Source organism: Haemaphysalis longicornis, unplaced genomic scaffold (genome assembly GCF_048455015.1).
Source record: "Haemaphysalis longicornis isolate Haplotype H1 unplaced genomic scaffold, Haemaphysalis longicornis Haplotype H1 scaffold_1, whole genome shotgun sequence".
Taxonomy (NCBI): Eukaryota; Metazoa; Arthropoda; class Arachnida; order Ixodida; family Ixodidae; genus Haemaphysalis; species Haemaphysalis longicornis.
This window is the reverse complement of record NW_027526203.1, coordinates 64,299,406-64,318,187: the sequence shown is the minus strand read 5'-3', so window position 1 is coordinate 64,318,187 and position 18,782 is coordinate 64,299,406. Positions and strand designations below refer to the sequence as shown.

The window sequence follows — 18,782 nt, the reverse complement described above, 5'->3', positions numbered from 1 at the left end:
TATGACTTACCATAACTACGTCATGATATATCCATAACTCATTTTCGTCCCGAATGATTCCCCACATCGAGACCTTGAATTTGATTCCCCACATGCCCTCGAAGCATCATTTTGAATTTTCACCCAATCTATGACTCATGACTGCCTGATGACTACAATCAGGAAGCATTTTTTTTATTTACCCCGCTTGATTCCGTTAATCCGGACCTTTCATTTGATACCTTACACGCCTTAGCCTCATCAGTTTCACTTTTCACCCAATCTAATGTGGTTATTATTCTGTCTTAAGGGGCGCTGCCCAGTCAATTCAGCTAATTCATTTGAAACAGCAGAAAGGACCGCCCCCGCCCCCATTTCCCCCCGGCTCTCACCTCTTCCTTTGTGACGCCTAGTATATCAAGCCGTTAACAGTAGCAGGCGAACAACCAGCACGCCAGCGCCACCGTGTGCTTTCCCACCACCCTTTCCCACGCTCTTAGTGGATCCATCAGGAGGAAAAGTTAAGACAACCTTTTTTTATGACCTCACCAGTCAATTATCACTCACGCGCTCAGCCGCGAAAATTAGGTATACAGCAAGTGCTTATGGCCATGAAAATTGAACAAGAAACTAAAAAAAACCAGACACCTCCTCTCTCCCAACCGATCATGCAGATCGCGATTGGTGCCGTACCCGCAGGTAACCCGAATTCCGAGCCCACAGTGACGCATGAATCTCAACAGCCAACCATAGCTGCCTGCTAGGCTACTCATATGTACTCAAACTCAAAATGTACTCAGAACTCAAAATGTACTCAGAACTCAAAATGGACTCAAACTCAAAATGTACTAGAACTCAAAATGGACTCAAACTCAAAATGTACTCAGAACTCAAAATAGACTCAAACTCAAATTGTACTCAAACTCAAAATGGACTCAAACTCAAAATGTATTCAGAACTCAAAATGGACTCAAACTCAAAATGTACTCAGAACTCAAAATGGACTCAAACTCAAAATGTACTCAGAACTCAAAATGGACTCAGAATTCACTAGGTCTCAGGCGTACTCAAACTCAATCAGACTCAAACTCAGTCGGGATCACTCGGCTGAAACTCACTTAAGCTCAAACTCACCATGCCACACTAGCCTCGCGCTCACTCAAACTCAAACTCACGCGTGAGTTTGAGTCCAAATGAGTATGAGTGAGTGGACTCATGAGTGAGTTCGCCGACCTCTGGTTAAGGGTCACGTATTTCGTCTGAATTGCTTCGCCTTGACCACAGTTGGCGATGTATGCACTCAACTTGTTTCGCAACCCCCTTTTTCGTGAGCATAAATGGGCAAAGTTGCGAGTCCCCGCTGCTCAACTTGAGTGTAAATTTGAAGCGGGATAGTACGTGACGGGTGTGAGCCGAGTGCGAGAAATGCGAAGATGGTGGCCCTTCCCGCCCTCTTTCCCTGTGCAGCTGTTCGACTATGAGCGGCTGGTGGACGTGCTGCTGTACATCGTGTCCCAGGAGGATCAGGATGAGTTTGTGCAGCGCATCGGCATCTACCTGCTCAACTCGCTCGCCTGCCAGGTGGACGGCCACCAGAAGCTGCTCGTGGGCGACAAAGGTGCTATCCGGGTGCGTACGTCGGCAGACAGGGCAACTGGAAGCTTGCCCAAGTCAGGGTTGTTGTTGGCAGTCGTTAATTAATAGTTGTGGTTGGGGTGCCAGCGGCCTGTTTGCGCCTTTCCTGTTGTAGCATTTGGCTACAATGGAATAGCAGGTCTGCAGTTTGAACTCCGTGTGCAGTAGAGAGTTGGTGCACGAGCCTTTTTGCCTGTGGTTGAAGGTCGTGAACACCACAAGTAGTGCCCCACAATCCAAGGTAGTTGAGCGGACTTGTTTGCTGTGCTCCAAAGACGTCCTGAAGACGGGGAAGTCTCGCAGACTGTTCGATTGTTGTGGCACTGTGACCCAGTCAATGGTCAGGAGCCGTGGGGAGAGAAAAAAAAAAAAAAAACAGTCCTGACTGACGGGCTCATTTGTGGCCAGCTGGCAGGGCAGTGCTTGGGCTATTTTCAGCAAGGCTATTTTCAGTGAGTGAAGGGATGCTATCATGTTGTCTTCTGAATATGCTGTACAAAAGATAATACCCAGGTCAGGCATGTGCACGGATTCCTGGAGTGGCGTGACAGCATTGCCTTGAGGAGGCAAGCATCAAATCGATCGTGTTCAAATATGCATTGGGAGTTGAAAGCATCATCTGCTGGGTTCCTGGCCATTGTCATATCGTAGGTAATGCAGTAGCATGTAGCAATGTAGCTGCTCCTGCTCTTTGCAAGTTCATAGGTGTAACTTTGGTACCGTATGAAAGCCTGAAATCCGTTAGTATCAGGAAATAACTTTGTGAGATATGGCGGCACGATTAAGATGCACAAGCTGGCAACAAACTCCATGCAGTTCAAGCCAAAACAGTGGGCAGCTACAGTGCAGCAGAACAGAACAGGCTGAGGATAAAAGACACGCATAGGACACATTCTCGCCTTTTGAACGGCACACAGTGACCAAAGTGTGCTTGATATGAACACTGGCTTGCCACCTTAACCAGGTAAAGACAGACAGGAGCTCTTCTTAGAACTGTTCACACACCGCATACCACTGCACACGGCACAGTTTGTTACAGGACCCCTGTCTGACAGGGGGTGGCTCAGGCACCCCAGGTTCCTCGTTTCTTGCAGTGACAAATTCATTTTGGAGAACTATTTATCATGAAATTAATACCAATTCGAAAATTGCTCAAGGGCATGCCCACTGACCTACACTAGTTTTCAGCAAAATAGCTCTGCACAGTAATCTTTGATTTTAATTAATGGCCAACTGCAACAAAATTTTTGGGCCCTTAAATGCACCATTTTCTGGTAGTATTCATAATGGAAATAAACTTTGCGCAATAAGGACGGGACAACAGAAGAGGACACACCCCACAGCCCACTAACAAACTGTTGATTCCACGCGCGTGTGTACTACTATCACGTAAACCAAGAAAAGTTTAAAATACACAAATAAAATAAAAAAAAAACCCCGCACACCTTCACCATAACACATGCCGCCCCTTTTAAGGGGGCACATGGGTCTTAGAGCTAAAATTTTTATTATTTGAGCTATTGCCATGAAAATTTGTAGGTTTGTGTATTATACTATGCTGATTTCAAATCTGACACCAGTTTTTGCACAAAGTGCAATGTTTTAATTTTAGGCTACTTTTATTGTTTACAGCTTTTGTCAAGTTTTTAGAAAAAATAGTTTTCTTGGTGGCTATAAATATCATGCCGGTGAATTGAGGAAGAACTCGTGAGTGCAATAAAAGCAGCCGCATGTTCCTCTCTCTGCTAGTTCAAAAGTTATGAATGTGAAAAGTTAGTGTTCAAAAACTACCATTTTTTTAGTCTAATTACTTTTGATAATAAAAAATATCTTGATGCATAGGGCATTATCTAATGGTCTAGTTGCACTCCCCAGCTATTCAGTCACTAAAAAATACAAGAATGACCAAAATCTGATCAGTATTAGTGGAGATAAGGTTGTCAAACGACTGCTCCAAGGCAAAAAAAGTCGAACTGAGAAAATCGCAAAAAACGAAATGCAATGTTGTGAATACTTTATTTACATACATACACATCAAGGAATGCAGCCAAAAGCATCAAAATGCTCCTGGGGAGTAATTTTTGTTGTTGATCAACAAACTCCAGAAGTTTGTTGATAGCCGACAAGTCAACTATCGTGTAAGTCGGCGCCGATGCCGACGGCTCGGTGTTATCACTGCTACGGAGAGTCCACAGCTTGCGCTCTGTGCCCGATACAGACGATAAGCCGGCTGTTATCGCCTCGGCTCGCTCATGAAGTCGTTGACGATCGTCAGGAGTCATAAACGCCGTGTCAAGCTGCGTTCGCTGCTGCCGGCCGCTTTTACCAGAATCACTCGAACAGCCGGCGGTCGCGCCGAGGGCCGCCGCTCCGCTGACGGTCGCGTTGAGAGCCGCCGCTTCATCTGCAGCGGGTTGATGGTCGGTTGCGACGCCTGTTGAAGGTTCCCGAAGGCGTTCAGCTTGCTTGCAGCGTACCTTTTTGCGTTTTTTGCCGAATTTGTGAGCGCTGCGGGACTTTCGGTACGGTTTTGCCATGCTTCCCGTCCGACGGCTTTTCCAAAATGGCCGCGTTCAGTTTGAAAAAGATGGCCGCGCCTGATGACTAGGGCCAATGAGGAGCGCCCGTTTCACCATGTGACGAGCATGGACCAATAGTAAAGGCGCATTTGACGTTTTGTTTTGTTCATTTTCCCGGCTAACAAAGCGGAGTCTAGCGCGCCGCCCGAGTAGAAAAAAAAGAAGAAAGAAGGCGCTTTCGAACGCTACCAACATGGCGGCTCTACGCCGCGTCGTTCAAGGACGGCGCGCCGCTCGAAATCGACGTTTTCGACGCCGCTTCGCGTCATTTTACAGCTAGAAACGTACCGTTATTCGTCATTTTCTAAATAACTACGTGGATTTGGGCATCAAAACTTTACCAAAAGGTAGAAAATGACTTCGCGAACGCGAATATCGCTAAATTGAAAAATGGGTTTTTTCGCGATTTTTCGGCTCCAAAGACCCGTGAGCCCCCTTAACCAGATTATACACCATCAAGAAACGCGATTTCCTTGCCCAACAGCGATATTGAAGCAACACTAATGCAACTATTCCGCGCGCGCACAATTTCCCGCGCCTCCATTATCTCCCGCGTGAGCGCGTCACGGCTCCTAGCGAGCACCTTTGTTTTTTAAAAAAATGGAACGCACCTGCAGTCGCAGCAATGAGTGGCAAGATGCCTGCTTATTGCGTTACTGGCAGATGTATTAATGATAGGCTCCATGAGCACAAAAATAATGTTAGCAACGCAATAAGCAGGCATCTTGCCACTCATTGCCGTGACTGCAGGTGCGTTCCATTTTTTTAAAAAACAAAGGTGCTCGCTAGGAGCCGTGACGTGCTCACGCGGGAGATAATGGAGGCGCGGGAAATTGTGCGCGCGCGGAATAGTTGCATTAGTGTTGCTTCAATATCGCTGTTGGGCAAGGAAATCGCGTTTCTTGATGGTGTATAATCTGGTTAAGGCGGCATGTGTCATGGTGAAGGTGTGCGGGTTTTTTTTAAATTTTATTTGTGTATTTTAAACTTTTCTTGGTTTACGTGATAGTAGTACACACGCGCGTGGAATCAACAGTTTGTTAGTGGGCTGTGGGGTGTGTCCTCTTCTGCCGTCCCGCCCTTGTAGCGCAGAGTTTATTTCCATTAAGTCAGACCAACTAGCCCGTCAGGAAGCTTTAATGGTATTATTCTTTACAAGATGCTAAGTGCAAAATCTGGAGGCCCAATTATGCGTCCCTGTTTTGCTAACAAAGATAAAAAATCGCTGTTTTCCAAAACAAAACTGGAAAAAAGGGTGGCCATTGCAGCCAGCCGGAAGGGACGTTAGACTCGGCAATCGAGTGGGCGCAGCCGGCGGATTTGCTCGTGGTGGCCTGCAAGAAGACAGCGCGCATTCCAGGTGTTTGGGGTCGTCCCTTTCTTCAAAAACTCAAGAACGCGCGAAAAGGGCTTGGGAAGTCAGTAACCATTATTGCTTCACTTGTGAGCGGCGTCTCCGCCTATAGTCGTCTGGTAAAAGGTTAATGCGGGCATTGTGAGGCTTCGTGGGGAAGCTGAGAGCTAGGAAATAGGTTCACAAACAGCAGTGTTGAGTGCTAGATGGGGCACTCGCACAGGGCATATTGGCTGTGCTGATTGAACGACCTTGTGTTTGTGAGAGAAGGAAACAAAGAAAAGCTGCTGCGGGAGGAAAGCGCTGAAACATTGGCTAGCGTGAACGGATTTGGTTTCAGCGCAAATTATCAAAGTTCAAATCCAGAGTTATATTATTTTTTTACACAGGAAGTTTTGTTCCTGCTAGCAGGATGCCTGCACCAAATTTTTAGATAATTAATGATGCCCGCCTCTATAAAAACCTACGCAGCGACGAAAACACTATGTCTTTGCTGGCGTCATGATATTATCCACCCTACCCGAGGCCTAACTTGCCAACCTTGTTTTTACCCATTCTTCCAAGTGTAGCTCTTTTTTTTGTGTGTGTGTTTACCAGCAAGCGAAATGTTGCCAACAGCAAGGTTTTATTTATTATTTGACAAAGTTGTTTGGACTGAATCAATTCCGTGCAGTGCGCTGCGTAGCTGCCCCAACCTGCCGCGACAGTAGCACAATACGCGAGCACGGCTGACACGAGGCAGTGACACGAGGCAGTGACACTGCCTCGTGTCAGCCGTGCTCGCGTATTGTGCCCTCGTAGAGTCAACTGGTTGCGATCGTGCAGTGCGCTGCACAGCTGTCGTACTTGTTTGCGCCCCAACCGGCCACAACAGTGTATCATCTTTCTTCAGTCATACTCTCGTCTTACGTTCTCGTAGAGTAGACTGAAAACCTTCTGCCACCGTCACGACCCTGAAATCAGCCTGTGTGCAGCTGCCATCCTTGCTCGCTGACGGTGCATCGCCTCATGTTGACCAGCCTCGGCTCTCTTCGAGTTTGCTCTTTGTCTCGGCAACCCACAGCTCCTTCAGCTTCTCGCATTTCGGGAACGCGTGAAAGCAATTATTCATGCAAAGGGCATGAATTGCGCTGCTCACTCGCTTGAGGCCACACGTAAAAGGGCTACTAAGACAGGATGGACGATGGCAGCACGGGCGCCCTGGCTCTAACATCACATCCAGAAATTCACCGCAGGCAGTTGTGGCGAGACTCCGCTAGGGGCTATTGGCTGCAGCGGCGTGTTTTTGAGTGGTTTTAATAAATCTAATGCACACACGGGGGGTCTAAAATTAGGTCACGAGAGACTTAGTGGTGTATACTACATGGTGAAGCGAAATTTGGGGCAGGTAAATTTTCGTTGCAGTTGGCCTTTAACTGGTCCCATGCAGCATGTTTTTAAGCTGTGCACAGACAACACATGCAACCAACATGAAGTAACCATAAAAGTTCTGCTCTTTGGCCAAGCAGCTCTTGATGAATGCGCACGTTGTAGTTTTGCTGCGGGAGGCAGTGAAGTCTTGCTTTGTGTACTGCATGACCCTAGGTTCACGAAACCGTCACTAGGCAGGAGGATTTGCAGCTGTCTCGTAGCACTCCTAAAACAGCGGCTGGTGGGCACTGTTCAGTTCTGCGTGATTGCCTTGTTCTTCAGTAGAACACCTTGTGGGGCAAGTTGGGGCATATGTGCTACAGTTAAACCTCGATGTAACGAACTTCAATGTAACGAAAACCTCGATGTAACGAACCACGGAATTTTTCGTAACTTCAAGTGTATGCACACCATGTATTTTCACCCTCTGTGTAACGAAGTCCTGTTTGTGGGGATTTCAATGTAACGAAGTTTCATGGAGAACTAGGCACGAAATTTAAGTTGTAGAGGTATATTTTGGGAGACGCAAGCGCCGAAATGGGTCTCAATAAAACGCGAACGGCAACACGGGCTGGCCAATGCCGCGGATGCAGCGAGCCCTTTGCCTACAAACTGCGTGGCGTGCATACACGCCTGGCGCACTGTTTCTCTTTCTGTCGAAGCTTAATCGTCTACGCGGGCCTACGCGGGCATCAGCGTGAACCGCAAGAAGCGCTTTCTCCCCGCAAAAACTCAAAACGCGTCCCGCAAGCCACAGGCGCGCTGACGCAGCCGCGGAGACAACCCGCGCGATGCGAGTAGCTACAGCGACCGCTTCCAACCGCTCGCTGAAACGCAACTCAAGGGGCAAATGAGAGGGGCACGCGAGAAAAAAAAGAGCGTATAACGTTGGCGAAATTTTCACAGTAAAACTGGTAAAACGTCATGCGCGCCGCTTACGAAAGCGCCCATCAAACATCCTCCGCGGTGGTAAGCCTAATCGCCTCTTGCGGGGCCGCCGCCGCCGCATGCCGCCGTTTTGCCCTTCGTTCGCTCAGGCTTGTTGGGTTTCATCGCTGCAGCAAGCATTTGTGAATCTTTAAGTGCCTTGTGCGCGCGTTTTTTTCGGATCCGCGTCCGCGATTTTGCGCCGCCGGCGGCTTCTGCGCGCACCCTATGGCGGGAGCTTCGAAGTGCTCGGGCATGCCGAAGATATTTGATGGGCGCTTTCGTAAGCGGCGCGTATGACGCTTTACAAAGTGAAAATTTCGTCCACGTTATCCGCTTTTATTCTTGCATGCCCCTCTCGTTTGCCACTCGAGTTACGTTTCAGCGAGCGGAAGCGGTCGCTGGAGCTACTCACATCGCGCGGGTTGTCTCCGCGGCTGCGTCAGCGCGCATGTGGCTTGCGGGGCGTGCTTTTACGGGGAGAAAACGCTCCATGCGGTGCACTCTGATGCCCGCATAGACGATTAAGCTTCGATAGAAACAGAAAGAGTGCGCCAGCCGTGTATGCGCACCACGTTTTCTTCTGCAGGAAATGCTTCATGGGATGAACACTTCATTAAAACCGCGAATATCAATGTAGCGAAATTTCAATGTAACGAAGTAAATTACGAATTTTACCGACTTCGTTACATCGAGGTTTAACTGTATAAGAAATATGCACCAGCTTGCCAACTTGCACCAACTTGTGCCAACTTGGTTATAAGAAGTGAAGCGCGAGTAACACACAGGAATGACGACTCTTGGCCAACCGTCCTTCTTCTGCGTCGTCATTTTCTGATTTGTAGGCCTTGTTCTCGCATTTTCCAGTGGTAGAAGAGGCCCTCGCATTGCAGGACCGTATATGGGAGGGCTGGGCAGTGGTGTATGGCCGCTCTGCCAGCATTGCGGCTTTTGCCAATGCACTTAAGTTTGAGCAGGTACTTGCTATCGGGATTCAGATTGTGTGCGCGAAGTGTCCCAGGGGAATCGGTTTCAACTGATGGGAACACCTTTTGGGCATTCGAGGCATTTGGATCAGCCTGATTGTGAAGCCCTTGCCAAGACGGAATGTGTCCACCGGGGCCTGTATCCTCCAGCGGTGTAACCTGGGGGCAGGAACTTGATCCGCAAGCGGGTGTCCAAGGCGATGCCAGCCGGCACCCTGGAGAGCGACGGGCATATCCCAAGGCATCACTGCCCGTTGGCTCCTTAGCGGTGCGGTAATCTGCTGGGGAAAATGGTTTGGGCATGGGGAGGTGCAGGCAGTCCCTGCATTTGCACCAAGCCTGTCGGGCAGTCTGCGAGCCTCGTTGAGATAGCTGGGGCTAGCAAGCTTGCAAGGCTGGCTCACGTGAGGCTCTGGCGAGGAGTACCCCTCCGTGAGCCTCAAAGGTCCATTTGGGAACCTCGTGTGAATTTCTAACAAGAAACGGATCATCCATTGTCATACGCACCTCTGCCAAGGGCCGATTTGTGAAATAGTCGCTCAAAAGGGTTTTTCAGGCTTGTGGGTTTTTGCCCTGAAGAATACTCTAGAAAGTATTTTTTTAGAGTCAGCCATACCGCTAGCCACCCTAGGGAGGTTAAGTTTTTCGTACAGTTTTTTCACCTCAGATCTAACTTGCAAACTGACAACATTCTTATGACATTTGAATACTGAAGAAATGGCTTTGCTTGTTCTTGAATTGAAAAGGTTGATGAAAAGATAAGGATTCTGGAGTGCAAAAACCCACAAGTCTGAAAAAACCCTTTCGGGTGATTGTTTCAGAAACGGCACTTGGCACAAGTGCATAGCATTGTTTTTGCAAATTAAGCTTGGCCTTTAGACTGTGAATGATCTGTTTGTGAAAAATTCACATGACGTTCTGGATTTTGTTTCCCCGCATTCTCATCAAAGCATGTATTCCTTTTCCTTTGATGTAAAGGACCTGTACTATTCACTGCCTCACTACTTGCTTCTTAGTTGTATTGAAGACTGTATTGACAAGTTCGCGTACATTGCTTTTCAAAACAGTGCAGGTGTACTGGTCAGTGGGTTATTTTTTTCACACTTTTGTTGTTGCGTGGGTTTTTAAAGGGACAGACAACTGATTTTTCTTGAGTATATGTTCTTTATCCCAAATTAAAAGGCATCACTTGAAGCACCTTAACGAGAATTGGTTTTGCTGACAGTGCCCTAGAACTTCTTAAATCAAAATTTTCAGATCTACAAGCCGTATGTGTCCTTCCAAAAATAATGCTGGCAACCAGACCCGCCGCGGTGGCTCAGTGGCTAAGGCGTTGTGCTGCTGAGCACGAGGTCGTGGGTTCGATTCCCGGCTGCGGCGGCCGCTTTTCTGATGGAGGCGAAAAGCAAGAACGCCCGTGTGTACGAGATTTCGGCGCACGTTAAAGATCCCCAGGTGGTCAAAATCAATCCGGAGCCCTCCACTACGGCGCGCCTCATCGCCTGCGTTGCATTGGCGCGTTAAACCCTACAATCAATCAATGCTGGCAACCATGACTCACAGTAGCACGGCAACATACTTTTGTCTGTTTGTGAAATGAAAAGCAATATTTAAAAACTTGTACCCAGCTGAAAAAAGTGTCAATCGCAGGCTTTCTTATTCTTTGTGTGTGCAGTTTATTTTGCACAAAGGCGCCATCTGTTGAGATGAACGATAGGTAGAATCTGGCTTCACGTTGTGCAGGTTGGAAGTTCGATTCTTCTTGGGCGCGATCTTTTTTTTTATATGCTGCCATTGGCGTGTTTGGAAACTGAAATCGAATATTTTGGCAGAACAAACGCCCCTGACTCAGGCAGAATCGTCAAGGCTCCTTCGCTGGGTCTGTGTACTGAACGCTGCCGTTGATTCTGGGCATGGAGGCTCAGTTAGCCACACTGAGAGCAACCCAGCGACGGCGGGCGGCGTGTCTTAAAACATTTCAAAATTATGTTTAAAAACACATATACAATTCAACCTAGTACAAATACTTGTTTTAAGAGGTTTTCAATGCGTAAATAAACGTTTCAGCAGTGACAGTAGCTTCGAGGTTTGGAGGTCACGGGACCGGGACACATATTGTAGTGTCAAGTTTCGACACTACGAACCGCCACCCTTCCGATTTTGGAGAGTTTGCTGCCAAGTTAAAATTATTTCCGCCAATTTGTTTCTAAATTGCTGGTGGTTAGCGGGCTATATAAAATGCTGGCTTTCATATGAGCTACAGAACATATACGCGACAAAAATCGGTTGTCCGTCCCTTTAAGCAGCTGCTGCTGCCCGGAGAGGTGTAGTTCTATGCGTGGCACTGTAGTCTACTGATAGGGGCCGCCTTGCCCCCTTTAGCGCCCTTTTAATAAAACGAGAAAGGATGGGTGGACAGATAATGCTTTCACATTACTGGAAGGTGCTCGAAGGATGGTGTGGCTTTGAAGTAGGCACTGGAACTAATTACTCTGAAGCAGCATAATCGTAGTCTTTGCTTCGTGCAAGCCTTGTGTCCCGAAGGAGCGAGTGCGCTAGCAAGCGGGCTTTGTGTCGCAGATTATGCTGCAACTGATCGAGGGCCGCCTGAGGACCAGCACGTCGGATGAGGTGATGGAGACGGCCTGGAGCACCATGTGGAATGTCACCGGTACGTATAGGCCTGGATGGGGATTCGCCTGGTGTCCTCAGTCTGCGCACGGCAGGCCTCGGTGGGGGCAGCCGAGTCGGGCCACTCCTTCGGGTGCTTGACCAAGGTGGGACGGGTGGGCCTCTCAGAAGGGTGGCGCACCCTTAGGGGGGACAGCTGACTACCCATCGATTGGCCTGGATTTTGCTGTCTCGTCAGGGACGGTTTTCTACGCTTCATTGTCAAGAGATGGGGTGATTGCCAGGGTTGCTGCTGGCTGCACCACGAGCTGCTAGTAGGTGGGCCTGGGACGACAGGACTTAGGCTATAGTGGACTGTGTCACCCGAGGCCGCTACGGGGGTCCATTCTGGGATGGAAATTTCTGATGCAGAACTCCTAAGTGTTGACAGTGGCTCTTGTTGCTCACATGGGGCGGTGGCGTGGCCAGCTGGTCAGCTTGCATGCTGGTCAGGCAGCGGGGGGTGCTGTTTGATGGCATAAACAGCTGGGCTCTCATTTTTAGAGCAAAGCTTTTTACCTCTACCCCCCAAGGGCTCTTTCACGACCGTTGGTGTCAACAGAAAACTCCCACAAACAAATAAAAGAATTTACTGGAACCGCCAAGAATTGAACCTGGAACTAATGGAGTAGCAAAGCCAGAGCTCGTTGTCTTACTGATTTAGCAACAAGCCCACACGGAAACAGGGAAGACAAGTGGTGCACTCATCAAGCACATCATCGGATTTAACCCCTGCAGTCTCGCTGAATATCGCACGATAGCGATTAAAGGACTCTCACACCAACCCATGGCATCTCACTTCTAGTATGCCCATGTGCTAAAGCCCGTGGCTTCCAGTGTTCACGTAAAAAATCTCAACTCCTTGTCGTCCGCCCTCACGCCAGATGACACATCAAGGAACACATTCAAATACTTTTTGATGGCCAGGCCATCACCAAGAGTGACGTAACCTTGCAGTGCCTCAAATACAGCATCAATAAAATCATACACATGATCAGCCGAGTTGCCACCAAGAAGCCAGGCCTCAAGGAATCCGATAGCTTGGCGCTTGAGCAAGCCATTATTCTTCTTATGAGTGCGTCCACAGAGAGGCTGCTTAGCACGGGGCTCTACAACCCGGTGGAGGAGCTGATAGAGGGCCATCTTTCTATCCAGAAGCTCCGAATGAGCACAACTGTGTGCGAGTGGCCGCATCCTTCACCAGATTGGCTGGGCAGCACAGAATGCCACTCCGCTTGATGTACTCCTGGACTTTTGGTGACAAGAACTAAAGATGCTCCCTTTGCTTAGAAATATGAACCCCTCACACGACGAGGGTCGCCGAAAAGCACGGGCTCAAGCGCTCAACACCAGCCTCGGTGGGGATCATGCAGTTATCTACACAGATGCCTCCCAACATCGAGGACAGCAGTACGCCATCATCGTGGCTACCTCCAGAACCAACGTCCTTGCTCGTGCCTCACTCAAGACCGAAGACCTGACAGCAGCAGCAGAAGCAGCCATCGCCTTGGCTCTCACTCAACCAGGGGTTCGTAAGGTAGTCACCGATTCCCAACAAGCCTACCGGAATTACAAGTATGGTTTGGTGTCTGGACCTGCTCTGCGTGGGCTAATGAAACCCAAATGGTTCCATTCAGCTCATTTGGACACCCACTCGCGCTTCCATGGAGGGCAACGAACACGTCCACCAAGACAGCGCTGTTACCCCCCTTGCTATGGAGCTGCACGAGGACAGCCACGCGCTTGTCTCGTTCAGGGTCATAACCCAGCATATCGCCTTCTGAGACAGACCCTACCTTCGCCTTACCCGGACCTTTCCAGAGAACAAGAAACTACCCTACGGCTCATACAATCCGGCTCCTTCCCACACCCGACGCGTCTTCAGTTAAAGCACCTGAATTGCTACGACGCTGAATGCAAATTTTGCTCAGAAGTAGGAACACTCTGCCACATAATCGGGGTGTGCGACTTTAGCCCTGATTACCATCCTCTCTTTCCGTGAACTACCAAACAAGAGCAATGGGAGATGCTGCTGTCCAGCCCCTCTCTGCCTACCCAGCTTCAGCTGGTGGACAGAGCACAGGTGGCGCATACTGAATACGGGCTACAGTGAAGAAGGAACCACTCCCCTGGGCCGCACTGTGGGCCGTTCATAAATATGAATAGAAGTATTACCTTCTCCTCGTCCGCCGTCTCTGCCGGCGATCTCGTCGCCTCCGTCCGTGACGGCAGAGACGGGGAAGTAAGATCGTTTATCACCGGGTTTGAGCTTTAATTTTACAAAAAAAGTTTCCACTAATGTGCTACACCAACAGAACTCAACCAACCACCCTTCATGCATCATGCAATAATTTAACCTTACCAAGAATATCTCTTTGAAGTAATAGAAGGTGTGGTTAACACTTCTCTCTTGTTTCACTATTGGTAGAGTGACGTGAGTGAATTTAAGTGATGTCGCATGGGTAATCCTTGCGGGGGCCGTTTACAGCTTTGCTTTCGAGCCACATTCACAGGGTGGATTGGTGCTCATTTTTTTTTCCTGGGCTGGCCTGGCTGGCTCGCAACAGGCCTGTGTCGTGGTTTGCGGGTCGCTCAGTCCCTGGGGGTGTGGGGTTCACCCTTTCCGAGGCCTGCGTGGTCTTGAGTGGTGCGGTGGGAAACTTCCCTCTGCATGTCCCTTGCCAGCATCTTACCACTGAAAGCACTCTTTCAGCTCACCCATGTGAATGGGGCTGCCAATTCAGCTTCTAGTTTTGTTGCAAGACTTTCTCGCCTTCTACGAACAGTCCAACTCGCCTGGGTGCAAGACTGGCCACGAACTGTGCACCAGCATTGCTACGCGTGTGTTTGCATTTTGACACAGTGTTGCCCAACTGGTACTTGTTGTCGCAGTTTGTTTGCTCAATTGAAATTAAGCCGCGACACAATTTGTGCCTGGATGAATGGGCGGGCCTTCAGTTTGTTAGTTTGTAAACTGTATCAAGCTTAGTACAGTCTATAAGGTATAAGGATCTCCACACAAGCACACATGCGACGCTTCGATGAGTGGTACACTAGTATAGAATCCAAGTCTAATTAAAGGTGCAATAGGATTCAGCAAAGTTAATATAGGTACTAAGGAATTAAAATAAACCGAAACTGTTTTTGTAAGGTGTAAAACAAAAGTGCCGGAAGCACTTTTTGCGCTGGGTGAACTAGCACAGTGGTCAGCAGCACGACCGCACATTTGTGATTGCTTTAACTGCCTAAGAAATGCAGTCGCTAGAGATAAGATATTCGTTGCAATTTGGGGGACGCTTACTGCACAAGTGTTATTCAAGAAAGAGTCGTCTAAGCTGCTGGGAATGCAAAAATAAAAGAAAAAGCAGACGGTACAATATATATTTTATACTACTGTATTTCCGTCCCCGGCAGTGCTGTGGCTATGGCTGAATGTGTTGAAACGGTGTGTGCATTGTTTCGCCATTAGTAAGTTGGAATCCCCGATAGGGCTTGTTTTATTATTTTTTTCCGGTGTTGATTTTTTTGTACTGAATGTGATGTTTTCTATGCTGAATTCACCATTTTGCTCTGCAACCTTCATTGCTCTATGAGGGAGTTCGTAGGCTGGGAATGAAGCGCTTGATGGGTTCTCGTTGACATTGACCGCTTGCGGGCACAGTGCCGAGTCAGCCGACACTCAGCCTGGTGCGACCACGCCTTTTGCGACACAGGGGAAGGCAGGCAGGCTAGCTCGTAAGGTGGGGGTGAAGCCCCTCGCAATTGAGCGTCTCTGTTGACGTGAAAGGCATTCAGCCAGTGCGTAAGCCTCAGCTATTGAATGTTACTATTCTAAGCGGTGCTGGCAGGCTTATTTGACGCATTCTATAGCCGACAACATGGCAAAAGCACGGTATTCCGATTACTGAGGTATCGAGAATGCCCAGCCAACGATAACATCGGATGCCAAGCATGTGGTTGGACCAAATTGAAACTGAAGCTGGTTTGAACTGCAATCTCTGACATCGTCCAATTACATTGCAACTCGAATGCATGTCACTGCTGAGTTGTTGCGGCTGTCGAAAATGTTACTTGTTAATTTTTCTGCTTTCAGGCTTTACAAATTCAATACTGCTTTATTGACCGGACAAACGATGAAAAGTGTGTCTATTTGAGCCAGTCTGTGCAATGCTTGTTTTAAATGAAAACAGAAGTTAGACACATTCATTTCAGTGTACCTTTAAAGCAGCCATGGCAGCCCATTTCTCGTTTCCTGCGATTCTGCAGTGGCTGGGAAGCCAGCGCGCAGCTCAAGATTTGAGGATTAAAGGAGTAATGACACCAATTTTCGGCGTTAATATTATTGCACAGTTCGCTTCCTTCACTCAACAGAATACCCTGGCTGAAATATGAGGAGCCTGTGACGCGAAGAACATACTTTTAATTGGATCTCATTTATCGCGCCGACGGTTTTAAAAGCACACGGAGTGGCACTCAGCAAACGGACATCAGCATGACATCATCTCGTGGTAGCCAAATAAAGTGACGCGGCCAGCACTCGTCAAAAACTCGTGACGTCACGGCGCGGCCTCACGAGCGGCGACTGAGCGCTGGCCATTCACAAACGGGTGCACGTAGCCAGAGCTATAGGCATAACCGCTGCCCACAAAGGCACTGTTGGCAAAAGTTCCACACACGGGAAAGGAAGCGATAATATAGCCCGGAATCGCTATAGAAGTCGGTCATCAAATTTCCGCCGCAGTGGTAGGCCTAGCACCTTCAGGCAGCTCTCAGCCGTTTAGCTCCGGCGGTGGCACGGTCAAAACAACGCCCCCACTGGCCTCCGCAGTGTTTTGATGCCCGCACAAGGCAGTGAGGTCGTGCCGGGATTCTGTCATATGCGCCTTTCGGGCTGAAAGCGTGGGAAATTGAACCAAACGATTTTCAGGCTGTTCAATGTAATTAATTATCGTGCGCTGGAGTATTTAAAGTGCTGTTTCGGGTTCGCCAGACCATTAAGCATCGATAAAAGCTATAAAAATGAAACAAAATTTTCGTGTTAGTACTCCTTTAAGGGGTGACACTGCTCTTAAAACAGCTTCCTTCAATTGTTAAATAAACTTTGTAAAACTTGCCAGCCTTGCTGCTTTTTTTCCACTGATTTCAAATATGTCATTTTTTAAGTAAGTCAATTAGTTACCAAGATGAGTAGAGATAATTAGTCATTTTTGGAGGAACAAGACAAAAAGTGTTGCCCATAAAACTGTAATCTTTATATTTTCCAATACTATGAACCCTGGTGAGTGCAATAAGAGAATTGGTTTTTTGATGCACCGTTTGGAACTAATGTTACAGCTCATGAAACCTTGGTGTTTGAAATGGGCACTCAAAATCGTTCCTTGCCACTGGTGCCACCAAAGTTTAATGAGCTGTAAAACTTGTTCTATGTGGTGCATCAAAAAAAAGCGATTCTTTTATTGCATTCACCAGGGTCCATAGCATTGGAAAATATAAAGATTACAGTTATGTGACTAACACTGTTTTGTCTATTGTTCCTCCAAAAATGGCTAATTATCTCTCATTTTCATGAGAACTAATTGACCAACTGAAAAAAATAGTCACATATTTGAAATAGCGGAAAAAGCAGCATGGTTTCACAGAGTTTACTTAAACAATTAGAGGAAGCTGTTTTAAGAGCAGTGTCTCCCCTTAAGTGGACATAATGGCGTTAAAAATGAGATTCATGAAGTGCTTTTTGGATGACTCTGCGGATAACATTGTGCACACACCACACTCAAGGTGTGGACTTGGTAGTGCAGGTGATGGACTTGGTAATCTGATGTTGAACAATGTGATTGACAACAAGAAAAAGGCTGTCATAAAAATACTGCTATTTAGGTTGATAGTCTCGTTAAAGTACGGTCTGTGTGCAGCACAAGATGGAAGTGTTGTCGGACACTGATGTGAGTGCACGCGTGCAGAACTGTGGTGCAGTGATGTCGGCATGGCCTCCCTCCCTCTGACCACAAAGGTGCTGGCCTTCACATGGGGGCAAAGGAGTGGGTGTGTGCCTGCAGACTGCGCAGTTCTGTGGGGGCCACTTGTGTTAATCGATTGCTATTCTGTGCCCCACCCTGGGGGCAAAATTCAGTGGGGAGTCTGTGTGTTCTTTAATGGCACTCATGCTGCTGCGCTTGTTTTCCAGACGAGACACCCGTCAACTGTGCCAGGTTCTTGGATGGCGGGGGCATGGCCCTGTTCCTCGAGTGTCTGCGGGTGAGGGTTTTTTCTTTTCTCTTCTGCAACATAGGCTGCATCAGTCATCTCATTTGAGCAGTTCCCACAAGACCTGCACTCTCCTTGGGGGGCAAAGCTCAGGCCCTGGGGTATGCCCGATGGTTGGGACGTGTTTCCAGGTCGAGAGTCGACTTAGTGCCAGGGGCCAACAGTGCATTACGAGGCAGTGCATGCGGCAGGTGAAGGGGACTGGTGGCAGGGGGGATGTGAAGGCAGATAAACAATCCAGGACGGCCATAATTGAAGGAAAGGTTTCAGATGAGAGGGGCACACCAAGTGAGCCCCAAAGTAGGAAACCAGAGAAAGTCGTCCTCATTTCAGCGCTCAGACGGGGGATCTTGTGGCACTCCCCGGCACCAGTTGTGAGCTGCGCTGCGCAGGCGGGTCACGAAGACTTTCAGGATGGGTGCAGCCGCACCGATTGGGCAAATGTAATTGGTGTGCCACCGCACATGTTCAGTGCAGGGCCAGTTGACTGGTGGCCACCATACAATATAGTGAACCTCAAAGTAACAAATCCGCAATGTAAAGATTTTTTTCATTTCCCAATGTTTGTCAGATTGAAAACCATGTGTCTTTTTGTGTGTTTCAAAGTAATTTTTTACTGCAGCTTCCGTTTAACGCAGTACACACAATGCATCTGCCTACTAGGAGCCTTTTGAGTAGCAGAATTAAATGAACTGTGTTAGAACAGTGGTTTGGGCTAGTTGGTGCATACTGAAATTCGAAATGACGACGACACAAGGCGCTGTGTTGTCGTTTCCTTGTCCCGTCTTTTTGCGCTGTTTTGAATTTCAGAATTTAAGTAAATGAAAGCGTGAGCCCGGGCAGACTGTCGTTTGCATGCATCCTTTCATTTATCCAGCAAAAGGGTAAACCGTACTGTTGTGCTGTGGGACATACGTGGGCGAAAGTTGCACTGGGCATGCCCCTTTTATCTCAACCCGGGACTCCTTTGGACGGGGG

The 18,782-nt window shown here is 48.2% G+C and overlaps 1 protein-coding gene across 2 annotated transcripts in view; it reads left to right on the top strand.

The window, feature by feature from the left end:
- The window catches only part of LOC144176736 (protein zer-1 homolog), a 117,579-nt gene that overhangs the window by 65,881 nt on the left and 32,916 nt on the right, over positions 1 to 18,782 (top strand). For both annotated transcript variants that reach the window (XM_077705227.1, XM_077705228.1), the window contains exons 11-13: positions 1,447 to 1,608; positions 11,451 to 11,541; positions 17,725 to 17,795. In XM_077705227.1, coding sequence (XP_077561353.1) covers positions 1,447 to 1,608; positions 11,451 to 11,541; positions 17,725 to 17,795 — 324 coding nt within the window. The remainder of the gene's footprint in view (positions 1 to 1,446; positions 1,609 to 11,450; positions 11,542 to 17,724; positions 17,796 to 18,782) is intronic.